The 16,527-nt window shown below is 39.6% G+C and overlaps 1 protein-coding gene across 1 annotated transcript; it reads left to right on the plus strand.

The window, feature by feature from the left end:
- The first annotated feature begins 1,390 nt into the window (after nt 1-1,390).
- LOC124169334 (cell wall protein IFF6-like) lies at nt 1,391-15,225 on the plus strand. Its single transcript, XM_046547916.1, has 4 exons — nt 1,391-1,491; nt 5,502-5,786; nt 9,047-9,268; nt 12,515-15,225. The coding sequence occupies exons 2-4, from the start codon at nt 5,517-5,519 to the stop codon at nt 14,924-14,926; spliced, it is 2,904 nt and encodes a 967-aa protein (XP_046403872.1). The 5' UTR covers nt 1,391-1,491; nt 5,502-5,516; the 3' UTR covers nt 14,927-15,225.
- The last annotated feature ends 1,302 nt before the right edge of the window (nt 15,226-16,527 follow it).

The following is a 16,527-nucleotide window of genomic DNA, read 5'->3' on the forward strand; positions in this document are numbered from 1 at the left end:
AGAGTTCTTTAAAGGGCTCTTCCGCGGCCATATTTATAGACACTACGTGACGATATACGCACGACCTCCTCACAGCGTAATCTTCATGCTCTAATCTTCAAGCTTACACGAAAAAAAACTGCTGATAGTCTGCTTGGTCCGCATATTTCGATCGTGCTAATGTGAACGCACTAATTTGTCTCCGAGGCGAGTTCCCGTTGGTTACGTGGATGACTCAGCGTAATGATAGTGCCTGAGGTTTATTTTAGAAGTGTGTAGTAAGAACAACGTGACTATGGGTCCAAATAGTTCCGGATATTCCCTATTATTTAAACGTTTATTCGGCGATCATTGGTGGTATTGAAATTAAATGCCGTATGTCTTCCTTGTTAGGAAATCATCGCAACTTTATGCATGAATTATACTTTTAAAACCTTTAACTTTACTCAAATTCTACGATTATTTTATGCATTAGGGTTGATAAACATGTAAAAGACAAATTTGCGCGTATTTTGGGACCCTGACCTTTTTATTTCAGGTTGTCTCACCGATATGCCTTCCAGAAAAGTCGTTTTACTCGAATGAGGCTATTCAAGCTACTGTTTTATGCACACTCGTAGGCACAGTGGAGATTGCCTCCTGACAAGTGATAATTTCAACGAAAATTGCAAATATATATGCATGAAAATGAGCAGGAAAAAAGCCTCTATCCTAACTGTCTTCAGTGATAAATGTATCAGGTAAGATAGGTGGGACGCATATGTCGATGAGTTTTTATTATAATATTGGTTTGATCGGAGAAATATGGCCCACATGAAAATATTTTTTTTTAATTAAAGGTATAGTGTTGAAATTAATTATAGGATAACCAAAAATCAGGAAATTACGGATGTTTAGTCATGTATGACATTTAAACTCTGCTTTTGATATATTATTCGCGAACTCTTCACATTAACTGATTGCAACCCCATTTCTGTCCAAAAGAAATAATCACTGAAATTAGTACCTAATTAATAAACGGCAACTAGAAAGGAAGCTAAATAGGTATAAAAGTTCCTTAACCATAGAAAAATACAGATTGTAAAACTAAGTGTCCATCACGAGGTTAGATTATATTTAATTTCTCTTGAATACAATGATAAGAAAAACCTTAATGTAGAAACATGTTCAACTAAAATTCCATTGCATATGTTGACAATTCTTCCACGACGGCAAAAAATCTAACTACTACACTTTAAAATACAATTACCTTACGGATTTAGACACCACTTACGGCCCCTTGAGATAAATCATTTGTAATTAAAATCGTTGAAGACGGTATGGAAGCGTAAATCTAGAGCGCAATGAACTGGATTGTTTTTTATTTGCGTATCCAAGGACAACAGCGGCAACTGCAGCCACTGCAGCAATCCGTCAAGTATGTTTTAAGTGTCAACCGTGCTGGTGGTCGTGTGAGCAAGAGAAAGATAATAACTTGGAATTTTTCGGCCATTTATAGTCATCTTTTTATCGGTGAGTTGCTTTATGTATTATCTTAAAACAAGAAACATCCTCAATCTACCGCATTCGATTGTAATTCATAAACATTTCAGATAATTATTCCTGTGTGACAAAAAAACATCAAATTTGAAAAAAAAACTACTGTCTCGCTCAGTAATGCTCTCTATAATTCAATTTGGCAAGCTTCTACTATAGATCAATGGCTATATCGACGCCAGAAATATTTTAAATATCGAAAATGAACAAGCAAGATATTTTTTCAGTGCTACAGTATCTTCCTAATAAAAGTGAATCTAGCAATACTAATGAATCTGCCATAGGAAAATGTGTTTATCGATGATTAGGAAATATATGAGGAGCAATAAAAACGGGTTCAATTTCATAATGTGTGAAAATAATCGCCCCAGACAAACTTCTCCTCTCAGTAAATTAGTTAGAAGCTTAGGTACTAAGATAGCTCAAGTGTTCCCTTGAAACTGTTTAAGGAAATACAAGCAGTCCTTGAAATTCAATCATTTTAGTCAATGGAGGGCGTATTTATAATAAATGGGCCAACGATCTCCAAAGTTGGATTCTGGTTCCGATTTGGTCACGAAGTCTAAACATTAGGTGAGCCTGGCTCAGCATCTAAGTGCTTAGCGACAAATTTTACTCACCAGTGCTGTTCACTTGTACGCTGGTGACAGAAAGTAAGTGACAATCAATCATGCATTATGAAATAATTGAAGTCGAACCATTGACAAACAGTTAACGGCACGTCTCATTTGATACTTAAGAGAACCGTGTGTTATTTATGACCAATTCGTTTCAAAGATGAACTCATCAAGTCGACATGTTTGGTTATCACATCGGGAAAAGGCCACCGGGAAATGTGCAAACGACAGAAATATATTCTTGCTTATAAACAGTGACCGGAACCCACGCGGATTATTGGATTACTCTCCATAGAGGTAACTTATATGAAATAAAGGCTAAATGTATTACTGAGAATTTTATCATGTCATAATTATAATTTTTAGTATAGCAGGCGTAAGAGCAGTTAGAACGATGGAACACAAATATTCTTCTCAAATTTCGAAGAATTAAAAAAAAATATTGCAAAATAGAATCACCGGCTAAAATAGTTTGGTAACAAAAACATTGCCTGTAGTATCATAATTCCTGAAACAAGACGTAGGATAGTGCATTCCTCCCAGTAAACATTCCAAACTAAGCCCTTTTTCAATAATTAGTGCTTCACTTGTAACTTCATTGATTGTATTTTCATTTTTTTCATTGATAATTTTTCCACCGCTACGAATGAGAAGCAATAGAAATTGGGCATAACAGTGACATTCAATTACCTTACTCAATAAACATGAATTTGCCAGTCAGCTCCCATTGAGGTAGTTCGAATCGTTGGTCGATCAAAATATTGCATTCTCAGGGTGGGGCAGAAATGATTTATTTGACGTGATCCGTGTCTTGGGTTGACAAATTGGGGTAGAGCATTGATATGAAAACTTATCGGCGAAAATTTGCCCTCCTTCTGAACCGCGTCAAAAAAATTATATCGCGCAAAAAACGTTTCGCGATAATGGTCTAGCATCGTTCGATTTCTTTGCGACGGAAATTCCCAATCTGTTTTCAAAATTTTAAGGCGTGACACTGAGCTAATATCTACTTGGTAAAAAAATGAAAGATTTCAACCTAATTTTACTGAAATACTTCACCTGAGTTAACTTGATTTAGCTGTGGTTTCACTACAGAGATGGACGAAGGCAATAATTTTGCAACTTACCAATTCCATCACTGGGCCAAAATTGAAAACACAGCACTGAAATAGTTTCTCGATATGTTAAGGTGAGGATAGTATCATTGAAATTAAATCATCTCGTCTTTTAAACGCAAGAGCTTGTACATATTAAAAATGAATTCAAAACAATGCAATTCCACGAACTCCGTAATGAACATTGGCGCCCGAAGAATTTTTTTCGATGTGTCATGCATGCACGCCGTTCATGAATTCCCTAATTGATATTTCTAATTTTTTTCGAGCCAGTATTGATGGCATTTTACCCTGAGTGCAGATTTTGAAAATGGCACCAATTATTTGAGAGAAAATTTTTTCAACGATATTTGGGATTACTAACGGTGCCGAAATTATTTGCGCCAAATTTTAGAAACTCATTAATGAATAGCAAAAAGGGATACAAAAAATAATTTAATGGTAATTCTTGTTAAATTTTACGTTTCCTTAACTCCATTTTAACTTTATAAACCCCTTTAAATAGTTTTATGCCGGATGTGCTGGAAAAAGTGACATTCTTCGCTGAGAATAGATACTTTAGCGAAGCACTTAGCAAAGGAACTTAGTAAAGTAGAGGGTACCTTAGTAAAGCACTTGGTGGCTCATAACTCGGAAATAAATCTTTATATTGTAATCAAACTCAAGAAATAGTTTGATAAATTCTATTGCTATAAAATTGTGTAAGTTTGATGATACACTGAAAGAGAATCAATACTTTTAAATGTGGAAAAATAAATGAGGAATCGTGGTGGTTCCTCAAGGGCATCTGCGGCGACGCGTCTCGGCGTGATGAAGAGGCTCCTAGAGGCAAATTCCCTTTTTATAACAGTGAAATAAAAAAATCATATACGAGAGCGTCTTTTTATCATTAAATCTAAACAGTTCAATTTAAAATTTATAGGAAGATTGTCTTTATTTCTCCTAATGAGTGAGTAAATATGCCCACAATTGTAGTTGTCTCCATTAAAAGTTAATAGTATAAGAACACGTAAAAAAAATCAAAATTTATTCGAGACAAAGAGATAAGCAACGAGAAAATTAGTATTTTGAACTTTAAGAATAATCTCTCCCAAGACAATCAGTTGCACGGGACAGTCGGTACAAAATAATTAAGGAAATACAGGTCCCGGGCGCTCGCAGAGCCGGTTGATGCGCGCTTTTCCCTAAAAAAAACTGCCAATATTTTTTACACGATCCGTAATGGGACAAGCGGTCCAGGAATCCCCGTCAGAAATACATGAGTTTCCGTGAAGTAAAATCTGATGCTTTCCCGGCGAATATGTTCAAAAAAGGCTATTCGGGCTTCCAGCCGGGTGGTCTCCCTCCATTCTGCCGACGTTTCGAAACACGAGTCGGGTTCCATCCTCAGGGCTAATGGTGAGTGGATGAAGTTTGCCAGCTTGTTTACTTTTCAGTTGGTTGTGAGGTCTAACGTGATTGGCTCGGAGGCAGCCAATCTTATTTTCTTAAGTGCCGGTTTCCATGCATTACTCAGTGAATACCCTGTGTCACGATTGAGGGTGTTAGTTGCCAGCCGGATCTCGATGGATTCCTTAACCAGTCTTTTCCAGAAATCCGTCTCGCGGCATAGAATTTTCACGTCATCCCACTTTACCCTATGATCGGATTCAATGGCGTGTTCTACAACCGCGGATTTTTCCGGTTGGCAGAGCCTAAGGTGTCTCTTATGTTCTTTTATCCTTGTATTGATAGTTCTCCCCGTTTCCCCCACGTAAACCTGCCCACACTCACAAGGAATTTGGTAGACCCCTGGAGTTTCAAAACCACAAGGATCCTCCGAGCCAATCACGTTAGACCTCACAACCAACTGAAAAGTAAACAAGCTGGCAAACTTCATCCACTCACCATTAGCCCTGAGGATGGAACCCGACTCGTGTTCCGAAACGTCGGCAGAATGGAGGGAGACCACCCGGCTGGAAGCCCGAATAGCCTTTTTTGAACATGAGTTTCCGTGTTTACCGTCAGTTATTACGCCATAGTAGCGGTGTCTGTTGGAAGATTCTTTTTAACTCACATGCCGGCTATTGTTAAAGCGGAGGATTAAGGAGATAATCCCGTCTAGTCATCTCAGCTGATTGGAGATGACCCGGCCGATTCTCCCATCAATCACCAGTTCATTATCGCCACAAAAGATTCTATCTCGACCATGCACACAGCCGCCGAGGGGGTATTTAATAAATCCACCCTCTAACCCAACACCTTCATTTCGCAGGCGAAAACCGACGCGATGGCCGGTTTTCTTGGACGTTTTGCAAGCCTGCTGGCTCTAGCACTGATCCTTGGCGAGACAGCCTCACGGCCGACGGAGCTGAAGAATGCTGTTATGCACTATGACTTCGAGAGTGGTGGGTTTTCCACGTTGATTCCAGAGGCACATCCGGGTCCTGTATCCTGGAAAGTGATGTCTTACAAAGACTTGGACCCGGATTATGAAGGAAAAGCACCCAGGCCCAGTGACGGAGGGGAATATTTCGTACGGTTGGACATGAGTAGCGGGGTAAGTGACACGACAACAGAAATGGAGGCGGTCAGCCTTAATTTAATGAAGTTTACCCTTCTTAAAAGGGGGAGGAATAGAAGGATCAACAAATTTGCTGTTTCCACATAGCAATTTATTAACACCGACCATGGTTTCGTTAAGAAACCATGATCGGTGTTAATAAATTACTATGTGGAAACAGCAAAGTTGTTGATCCTTCTATTCCTGCGATCACGGATTGCCACCAAGTTACGTCCGCTACGATTAATTATATTAAAAGGGGGAATCCATTAATTTTCGTGAATCGTTTATGGGAGTTAGGGGGTCAAGCCGATTCTCACCCAATCTCACTTGGGGGAGAGTCGTGGCAGTATCACGTAATTTTTTTCCGCAAGAATCAGCGTAAAATCTTAAATCAGCGATCTTAGCAATCTTATATACTACTCTTAACTAATCTTACATAAAAATTAATTAAACTCTTTTATAAATCCAGCGCAACGAAGCATAGATTAACGTATTTACACTGAAAATACGCATTTTAAACAACATCACGTGAGATTGGAGGGAGGGTTTAGAATCTCACGATTTCTCACTACGGGGAAAGAGAGGGTCCAAAAATCGTCAAAATCACCTGACGTAATAAATTGACTGACCTAATTAACTGCATAGGCCTAATTAACAGAAGTTTAAGTTTGCTCCTCTTTGCAATTTTTATCCACTTATAAACCAAGATACACTTAATTTCAGAAGTTTTAGGACGAAATTAGTAGTTTTGAATACTTTTTCCTAAACCTCTAGCTTTAAGGATTGTTTTTTTTTTTAGTTTTTCTTCTAAGGAAACTGTCGCCACACAATCTCCATCCATATTAGAGGACATAAAAGGGACATCCGCAGGATGAATCAAGTAATCTCGTGAGAGATAAACTTCCATGAAACGTATATAAGTTCGAGATTCGCTGTGAGGATTAATTTAGAAATATAGTGATGGTATGCATAGGGGTATAGAAACAAGCGTCATCATTAAGTGATATTATTGACGAATTGTACTATTAACTGACCAAAACGTAAAATTGCGTGGCCATATAAAGTAAATTCCAAAATATTTCAATGTTGTAGTGATATAATATATCTAAAACTTATTTTTTCAATCCCTATTAATAGATATTCCAAAATTATTGTTCTTATCGATTGCTCAAACGAAAATAGTCGGCGGATAAAAGCTAAATTCGCTACTTGCTGCTCCCTCATAGTTCTATTTTAGTGATTTCTGGAAACGAAAACTGTCTGTAATTTGCAGTAATTACAAAAAAGCTATTCCCAGTCACTTCATTATTAAATTTTACAGTTAATTGTCATCACTTTCAGTTGGAAATAATAATTGTATTGAAATGAAATGTAGTTGCACTTTTCCAAAATAATTTAAGAAGTACGACGCGATTCGAGTCATAGGACATTTTGTATCAGACGATTTCGGCTCAAAGAGCCATTATCTGGTACAAAATGACATTATGATTCAAAATGCGTCCTAGGCATTAAATTATTGTGGAAAAGTGCATATACCTTTCATTTCACTATGCCGAACTTCCACTATATTACGCCTGAATCGGTTGAACTTATGATTATTGTTACGGTCGAAAATTTTCGAAATATTTCATAATATTCATTCACTTATACTTTACGAGTATATTAATCAGATGTTTAGTAGGACTAAATAGTCAATGAAATGAGAAGACTAGGTTAAAAAACTACACACATTACTACAAGATTTACTATAATATATAATCCGTTATTTATTTCTTTTCTGTGATTATTACTCTTTTTTGCCGTGGATCATATGCATGCACAATGTTGCACATGTATATGAATTACATTTAGATTATATTTTAAATAAAATTAACCACATGTAGCTCAAATTATTCGAATCCTTTACCAATCTTGTGCCTTTAATGATGAAGATCGTATGATTTATCCAAAAAAATTCCAAATGCAATTTTTTATGTTAATATTTTTTTCTTATTTTCCATATGCTCCTTTTCGAAAATTCTGTTTAACACTTGAAAATTATAGTCATGAATGTTCCAACCTATTGACCTAAGTCCATAAAATAATAGGTTATATATTCGATGAACATTTTTTACAAAATTAAAAGCAGCAGTAATCGTATTTGTAATCCTACTGATTGCTTTTTAAATAGTAATTTCTGATTGCAATCAATTACAAATTTGTCAATTTAATTACAGCTGAGCCCGATTACATTTCTTCCATACTTTTCCCATCACTGATTACAATCAGCAGTGACAAAATATTGGTGAACGATTGTCCTTAGCCACTTAGACTCCTTTAGATAAAATTTTCTCGGGTTTGGCACCGGATGAGACTGTTTAAGGCCCAAAGGCAGTCAGCCTCAACCCTGTTGGCGATGAGAGAGTTACTCATCGAAACGTTGGCCTTAAACAGCCTTACCTGATACTGAATCCGAGAATATTGTACCTATACTATTCTCCAGGAAAGCCTAATATCTTATATTGCTTTAGCTTTGCCCAATGCGATGATTCTTACGATGTAGATTAAATGAAAACCCGAAGGTTGCCATCCACACTTCATGAGTTGGGGATATCATTACAATTTTTTCCCATTTACTCGATCAGGAATAACGTTTCGCTGCGTGAATTAACCGGTAGCATGAGTTTGAACAACAAAAAACACACGAGGCCCACTAGGCCGAGGAGTCAAAGGCGTACCCAGGATCAAAACTAGGGGGAGGGGGCAAGCCATGGTTGTTCAAGTTATAGGTAAGATTTAAGCATGGAAAAGGCGAATGAAACCAACATTTTAAGGAAACTGTATAACAGATCTTTATTAGTGTTTCAAATTATTTGCTTGGAAAAATATTATTTTCCTTAAAGACATTTGCGATTTTTGCTTCTAGGGGGGAGGGTGGCAGCTGCCCCCTCCTGCCCCTCGCTGGGTACGCCCATGCGAGGAGTGGTAGAGATGCAGTGGCACGACAGGCATGAGTTGGTGACGTCATCGACTTGGCTGCGAAAGGGTCAATGGCGTCGATTTTTCGTAAAGAGATAGAGACATAGGCGTTGAATCGAAAATCTGAAAAATATTAGGGATGAGGGAATTTCTTATGTGAACGCTGGCCTTAAACAGCTTTACCCGGTGCCAAACAAGAGAATATTTTATCCGTGGTATTCGCTGGGAAAGGCTAGAATATTAGATTCCTTTATCATCGCCACCTGCGTTGATTCTTACGATATTTTCATCCCCAGGTAGCGAGTGGATCTTTCTTCAAGTCGCCCGAGTTCTCGGCCCCCAAAGGAGCCCGCATATCCTTCGAGTACCTCATACGCTCTGGACTGCCAGGAGCCAGCGGGATACAAGTGTTCTACGAAGGTCCGGGTCAAACGCACGTCCTATCACTCTACGGTGCCACTGACGTCTTCAAGACTGCAACCGCCGTGATACCTCCCACATACTCGGGACACGTGCAGGTAATGATGATCAGAAATGGGTATTATTATTATATTATTCTACCGATTAAGGTAGGTTTCCATTAAGTACTAAAGAAGTGATCTGGGAGCCTCCGTTTCCGTCCAGCACTGCCTTCCTCAGTTCACTGTAAGGCCTACTCCCTTTCAAGCCGCCCTCAATAGAGGTTCCCTCTTCAATTCAAAATAAGTCATACTCCCTTTCACTCTATCTATAAAAAAAACTATTTCCTTCCTTCCTCTCCATCGTTTACCCAAAATTCTACCCTCCGCAGGGGCGCATCTAGGAAGCAAGGCTAGGGGGGGGTTTTAGGTACAACTAATACTTGGGTGTCTGGGGGTGTGGAATGCCCGTCTGGGTAAGCGGGAGGTGCGGGGGCACTCCTTCAGAAAAATTTAAAGATAAATGGTTCAAAATGGCGAGTTTTACGGCTTTCGGAGGGATATTTTATTAATATTTACACTATTCTCTAAGTAATATTAATCCAATTAAGTAAAATGGATTAAACTTTTTAAAATTCTGAGCTCTGGGGGGGGGGGGGGGGTTTATCCCCCAAACCCCCCCCTCGCTTGCGCCACTGACCCTCCGACACCGTTTTCAACATCCCCTCCCCGCTAAGTGCTCCTCCCATCCATACCTTCCGTCTCCTCCGTTTCTCATCTAAAAGCTGCCTCTCCTCGCCAACAATATCTAGGACCTCGTCGTTCCTTTTCCTCTTCGTCCATTTCACATTCTCCATTTTTCTCCATACCCACATCTCGAATACCTCCAATCTTCTCTCGTCTTCTTTCCTCAGTGTCCACATTTTCGCACCGTAGAGAGTTACACTCCAGAACAAACTCTTCACCAAGCTTTTCTTTAAACTCTTACATAACGTTCCTCTCAGAAGCTCCTTCCTGTTCATGAACTCCTCCTTTGCTAGTGCAATTCGCTTCCTGATGTATCAATAAAATGTTTCTGAGCTTAAGCCTGAATCACACGATCATTTGTCTCGTCCCTCTTAGTGATCACTTCCGCGACCAGAAAAGTGATCCCTCGAATGATCATTTTTCTGAATCACACCGTCCCTCACGCCGTCGCCTCTCGCATCATTTCCGATATCACAGCTAAATGCCCTCCCCACGATTGTCAAACGTTGCGTTGCAATCTCTCCATACGGGCATGCGTTCTGATTGGCCGGGATTTCAGTGAAGGTTTCAGCGACGAGACAAGTGATGAAAGAAGTTGTGGGAATCCTCATCATTGGAGTGATCACGAAAAACAATCCCGCCCGACGATCATTTCCGAGTGATCGCTGGAGTCAGTGGCGTAACTAGGAATATGCTTTTGGGGGGGATGGATGGGTCTGGGGAGGCAGCGAGGGGGGTTTTGAGGGATAAACCCCCCCCCTCCAAGCTCAGATAAATTTTTAAGTTTAATCCATTTTACTTAATTGGATTGATATTACTAATATAATAGTGTAAGGATTAATAAAATATCCCTCAGAAAGCCGTAAAACTCACCATTTTGAACCATTTATCTTAAAATTCCGCAATTTACTAATCTCGCACCAATTGCTTATTCTGGTTGGTATTCCATACCCCACACACACCGGTATTAGTTGCATTTTTACCCCCCCCCCCCCAAGCTCTAATTCCTAGATGCGCCCCTATGGGGAGGGATCCTACTCCTATACTCTATACTCTCCCCAGGCAACGAGAAAATTTTTGAAAACTACATCCATGGAAATACATTTTACATCATTTTGGCACTTAAAATTTGATTTTCACTCGTAATTCTGCGGGAAATCATCACAGCAGGAAAAACATTACCATACTGTAAAATTTTCTGAGGCTTTGGGGGGGTATCTATCCCCCTCATCCCCCATAGTTACGCCACAGGCTGGAGTGATCACTCGAAAATTACAAAAAAAAATGATCGTGTGATTCAGGCTTTAGTTAGACCTGTCAACAATCAGTTTTGAAAACGAACCATAATGGATTTTTCCAAACCTCCCCATGTTCAATTTTACCCATTACCTCCCTGAAAACCTTCTGCTTGAGATTGTGAAGATGTTTAGGTACGTTGCTCCTATGATCGTCTTTATAATCTAATGATTTATTTTGGTGATACTTTGGGTCCTTCACGCTCTTTGTCCCTTTCGAATCCTTTCTTCAATGATGCCTTTTGTTTACATGTGACGTGGGCGTCTCTATTTCTTACCTGGAAACCTTGCCCCCTACCCATAACTGAATAAAACCTTCTGCCTGTTATCGGACAACTCTCGGCGGCCGGACTGTAATTAGTTTAATGATTTCAAAATCCTGTGAAAGAATATTTTTGTATAAACTTGACCTATATTCATGTCTATTTTTGTTTTTCCGTTCGATTTCGTTCTTGGAACTCGTATTAAATATTTGAGAGATGTATTAATGATAACAACAGTTTTTCTACTGAGGGAAAAATGGTATTTTTTCATTAGTTTCAAAACTGGGATTGATCAAAAGAAATTTTTTTTGATAACGAGCATTGCACTAAATGGAGACAAGGGAACGGTACGCTTAGCCGCAATCGGCTGCCCCATTTATCCTGAAGCTTTTCGTAAATATGCATGAATGGACGCTGAAATGAAATGAAGACGTTATCATGGATTAAAAATTTTTGTTTGAACGAATAATGCCAGGATTCTTACATTTTCGTTCTTTTATCTGTTATAAAGGCTACAATTATGAAAGTACTTAATTTATGTTCATTAATCTGATATTCTGAGAGCTGATTAAAATCAATGCATATTTATTTGTTAGCCCCACGCAATCATATTACTTCAACTGCTCCGAGAGATACAATAAAAGATAATTGGTGGTCAGGATTAGTTCAATTGATGTAAATAATCTTTTTTCTAGCGTATTAAAATTGCACATGTTTACGTAATTATTAGGCAAATACCACCAAAATTTGGATCGTTAAAACGACTTTTTGTTCATATTTACCGGAGAAATTTCAAGGTAATTACTTGATTAGGTTCTGTTCTTGTTAATTTGGCATGATTAAGCGACTGCTCCTTATATTATGTGGCACGCAACCGAACTCAACAGTGACAAATGATACCATAAAATAATTTAAGGCAGACTATTTCATAATATGGCCATTCCACGAAAAACGAGTCAAGCAACAAAATATGTGCGTTTGATAAATGAGATTTTGTCGTTTACATTCACAAAAGTATTGAACTTTCAATGACTGCATTATCATTTTTTCTGTATTTAAAGATCTGGGTGTATGGACATGGGAGCGTGGAAAATGGAAAAGCCGTGATCGCCATCGACAACCTTCAGATAGACCCCATCGAAGAAACAACAACCCAGAAAACTACAAAAATCACTGACGCAGGAACTGATGTCACTAGCACGAGTGAACCCAGCATGTCAACAAAGATAGAATCTCCTGAAACAACGCCCGACGCCACTTCAACAGAAACAACGGTGACCGAAGACGTTAGCACTCAGTCACCTTCAAGTCCGGCACAGGAAACTAGCGAACCTAGTACAAATGCAGAGCAATCAACAGAAGCGGAATCTACGACGCAAACTAATCCCGACACAGAACCACAACCGGATACCACTGAATCCGAGGCAGCAGAATCAACTACAGAAAGAGAGACGACGGCAACAGATCTGCAAACCCAAACCCCAACGGATATGCCTACAGAGGATACGACAGCGCGGATGAGTACAAACGGTGCCGTCACTACTGAATCAGAAGTTCCGAGAACTTCAGAACAGACAAGCGGAACCTCAGAAATTACTAGATTGACGCGAAGCTCAGATCAAACGGAGAACACCCCCACTGACTCGCCAATCAGCACCAGAGGTCCATTCACAACTGAAGGACAAAATTCAGGTACTAGTTCAGCAGATGTGGGTTCGACCGCTCAACAAACTGGAAATCCGACAGGTGGTACTACAGAAAGAAACCCGAACACTGGAACCCCGGATGCAACTTCCAACGACACCCCAGCTAGCCCGAGTGGTACCGATCCCCCACAAACAACTGAGGGCCAAGATCAAGGGTCAAGTTCTGTAGCAACTGAAGAGCAAACTACAGAAGGTAACCCTAGTACTGGAACCCCAGATGCTACTTCCAACGACACCCCAGCTAGCCCGAGTGGTACCGATCCCCCACAAACAACTGAGGGGCAAGATCAAGAGTCAAGTTCTGTAGCAACTGAAGAGCAAACTACAGAAGGTAACCCTAGTACTGGAACCCCAGATGCTACTTCCAACGACACCCCAGCTAGCCCGAGTGGTACCGATCCCCCACAAACAACTGAGGGGCAAGATCAAGGGTCAAGTTCTGCAGCAACTGAAGAGCAAACTACAGAAGGTAACCCTAATACTGGAACCCCAGATGCTACTTCCAACGACACCCCAGCTAGCCCGAGTGGTACCGATCCACCACAAACAACTGAGGGCCAAGATCAAGGGTCAAGTTCTGCAGCAACTGAAGAGCAAACTACAGAAGGTAACCCTAGTACTGGAACCCCAGATGCTACTTCCAACGACACCCCAGCTAGCCCCAGTGGTACCGATCCCCCACAAACAACTGAGGGCCAAGATCAAGGGTCAAGTTCTGTAGCAACTGAAGAGCAAACTACAGAAGGTAACCCTAGTACTGGAACCCCAGATGCTACTTCCAACGACACCCCAGCTAGCCCGAGTGGTACCGATCCCCCACAAACAACTGAGGGGCAAGATCAGGGGTCAAGTTCTGTAGCAACTGAAGAGCAAACTACAGAAGGTAACCCTAATACTGGAACCCCGGATGCAACTTCCAATGATACCCCAGCTAGCCCGAGTGGTACCGATCCCCCACAAACAACTGAGGGCCAAGATCAAGGGTCAAGTTCTGCAGCAACTGAAGAGCAAACTACAGAAGGTAACCCTAGTACTGGAACCCCAGATGCTACTTCCAACGACACCCCAGCTAGCCCGAGTGGTACCGATCCCCCACAAACAACTGAGGGCCAAGATCAAGGGTCAAGTTCTGCAGCAACTGAAGAGCAAACTACAGAAGGTAACCCTAATACTGGAACCCCAGATGCTACTTCCAATGATACCCCAGCTAGCCCTAGTGGTACCAATGCTCCAACAACTGATGGTCCAAGCACAACCGGAGAAGATAGTGGGACCACAATTGATAACCGCTCTACGTCGGAGGCAGATGTAACATCCAGTAGGTTAGAACCCTCCACAGAAGATACCTCGCCATCTGCAGTACCGAGCTCTACTACAGATGAAACTACAGATGAGAATACAGACTCCACTCCCAACGAGGCCAGCACAGCTGTTACTACTGCGACAGCTGGAGGAAGCGAGACGACAGCTGTTACAACCGAAAAAGTTATTGAAACCACATTAGTTTCAACGGATGCCACAACAGAAAATTCGTGTGGTGGAGCAACAAGTCCACCAAATAATGGGGACATCCAAATAAGTTTCTACACCGTAGTGCGCATAAGATTCCCGAATGGAGAAGAGGAGTTGATGGTGTTCCGAAATCAAAACTCGAACGAAACGCTTCCTGTAAACAATTACGTTTCTAAGCAACTGAACGAAGTGCTGGACAAGGCCGAAAAGGCACCCGTGAAATTACCTGAGGGAATTAAGAAATTTGAATATTGAAATGAAGGCGGAAATAATGATCGAAATTTGGTGTCTCCCAAATCAGTACTAAATTTGTAAATGAAATCACTTCTCATTTTACTATTCATAAAAGTGTATTCCTCATTGTTTTATAAATGTTCTGAATGTTGTGTATGCGTTCAATCATATCTATCTCGTCTATTTTTAAAGGCATCGAGTGTAAATCGTTAATGTATTTTTTTATCGTCTATATTTAGTAAACCATTGTCTGTCGAAAGATCACGTGTAACTCGAATGTGTTAAATTATGTAATAAACCATTTATTTATACTCCCTGAAGCAGGATGAGTTATTGAATGTAAGCAGGTAAACCTTGCTATTATAAGTTCTGACCCGTTACTTAGGAACGTGCTTCAATCGAAACTTTGCATCGTTTCGATTGAAGTTCAACGCGTTGTCTCCTAAATAACTAGCTAAAGAAGACATTTTGCAAGAATGAAGTCCTGACAGCGATAACACATTTTGTCTTTCGTAAATTTAATTCACTGTTATTCTGCCATGGGTGTATATCTTGCCAAATTATCTGTATTCGAATTAAGTGATATAAATCGTCTAATAAAATACAGAGGCGATAAGGAGACAGATATACGATGCCGTTTTCGAGATGAGATACAGAATTGCTATCATACATTTTATTTTTTTTATGCCAATTCCAAGCTAAAATATTCGGATCTGAAAAAATCTTCATTAAATGATGAGCGCAGAACAGGAACCAATTTTTCTTCATCGAACTTTATTAACAATTTATGAATGTCATATCATATATCTTTACTCAATAAAATCTATACACAATTCAGTGGCATACACTTAAATTTATTTATCATCAGCGGCTCCAGGAATTTGGCAGAACTTTTCGCAAAAGATTAATTCTAATGGTGCAAATACAATATTTCACCTTGCATTTACCAAAGAGAATAAAGAGAAATTCGTGCGAAGTAATCCAAGGTGAATTCAAGTTGAAAAAATGGTAAGTTATTTTAATCCTTTCTAACCCAGATATGCTTCTGGGAGAAATTAAATTTCCAGACTTCTCATATTAGAAACGTGAACACTTTCTACTCAATCATAATTATTTTGGCAGCTACATATTTCACCACTAACTTTACAGTACAAAGGAACACGAAATTAAAATCTTTCCTGAATAAAGCTGAAAATGTGTACATATTTTACGTTTCTTAGAAGCAGCATTGGGTTGTAATGGGTTATTAGAATTTTTCCTTGAGTTTGAGCTATTAATAACTTATTGCTAATTACTATTATTATCGAGACTATCTTATCTCTTCAATACATATACACTCAAATAGTGATCGGCCAATTCCAACATTTTATTGTGGAATACTTACTTTTCCCGCAGAACTTGGATACTTTTTTCGCTAAATCCTGATACGAAGTATTTACCCATCAGCTTTTTAGACATCAATCGCCATTTCAACATTTGATTATTTATTTTAAAAGTTATTTTTTCTCATTAATCCTTCTTTAAATTAATTAATGGTCCATGGGCGTACCCAGGACCAAAACTATAGTAGGGTGAAAACCGTGGTCGTTCAAGTTGTAACAGAAAAGGTTAAGGAAACCAAA

This window comes from Ischnura elegans, chromosome 12, assembly GCF_921293095.1.
Source record: "Ischnura elegans chromosome 12, ioIscEleg1.1, whole genome shotgun sequence".
In the NCBI taxonomy this organism is placed as follows: Eukaryota; Metazoa; Arthropoda; class Insecta; order Odonata; family Coenagrionidae; genus Ischnura; species Ischnura elegans.

Excerpts from the sequence above, each read along its gene's own strand:
- LOC124169334 (XM_046547916.1), top strand. The coding sequence starts at position 5,517 with ATGGCCGGTTTTCTTGGACGTTTTGCAAGCCTGCTGGCTCTAGCACTG. Across the intron at positions 5,787-9,046 it reads GGTTGGACATGAGTAGCGGG|GTAGCGAGTGGATCTTTCTT; the intron begins GTAAGTGACACG and ends TTTCATCCCCAG. Across the intron at positions 9,269-12,514 it reads CATACTCGGGACACGTGCAG|ATCTGGGTGTATGGACATGG; the intron begins GTAATGATGATC and ends CTGTATTTAAAG.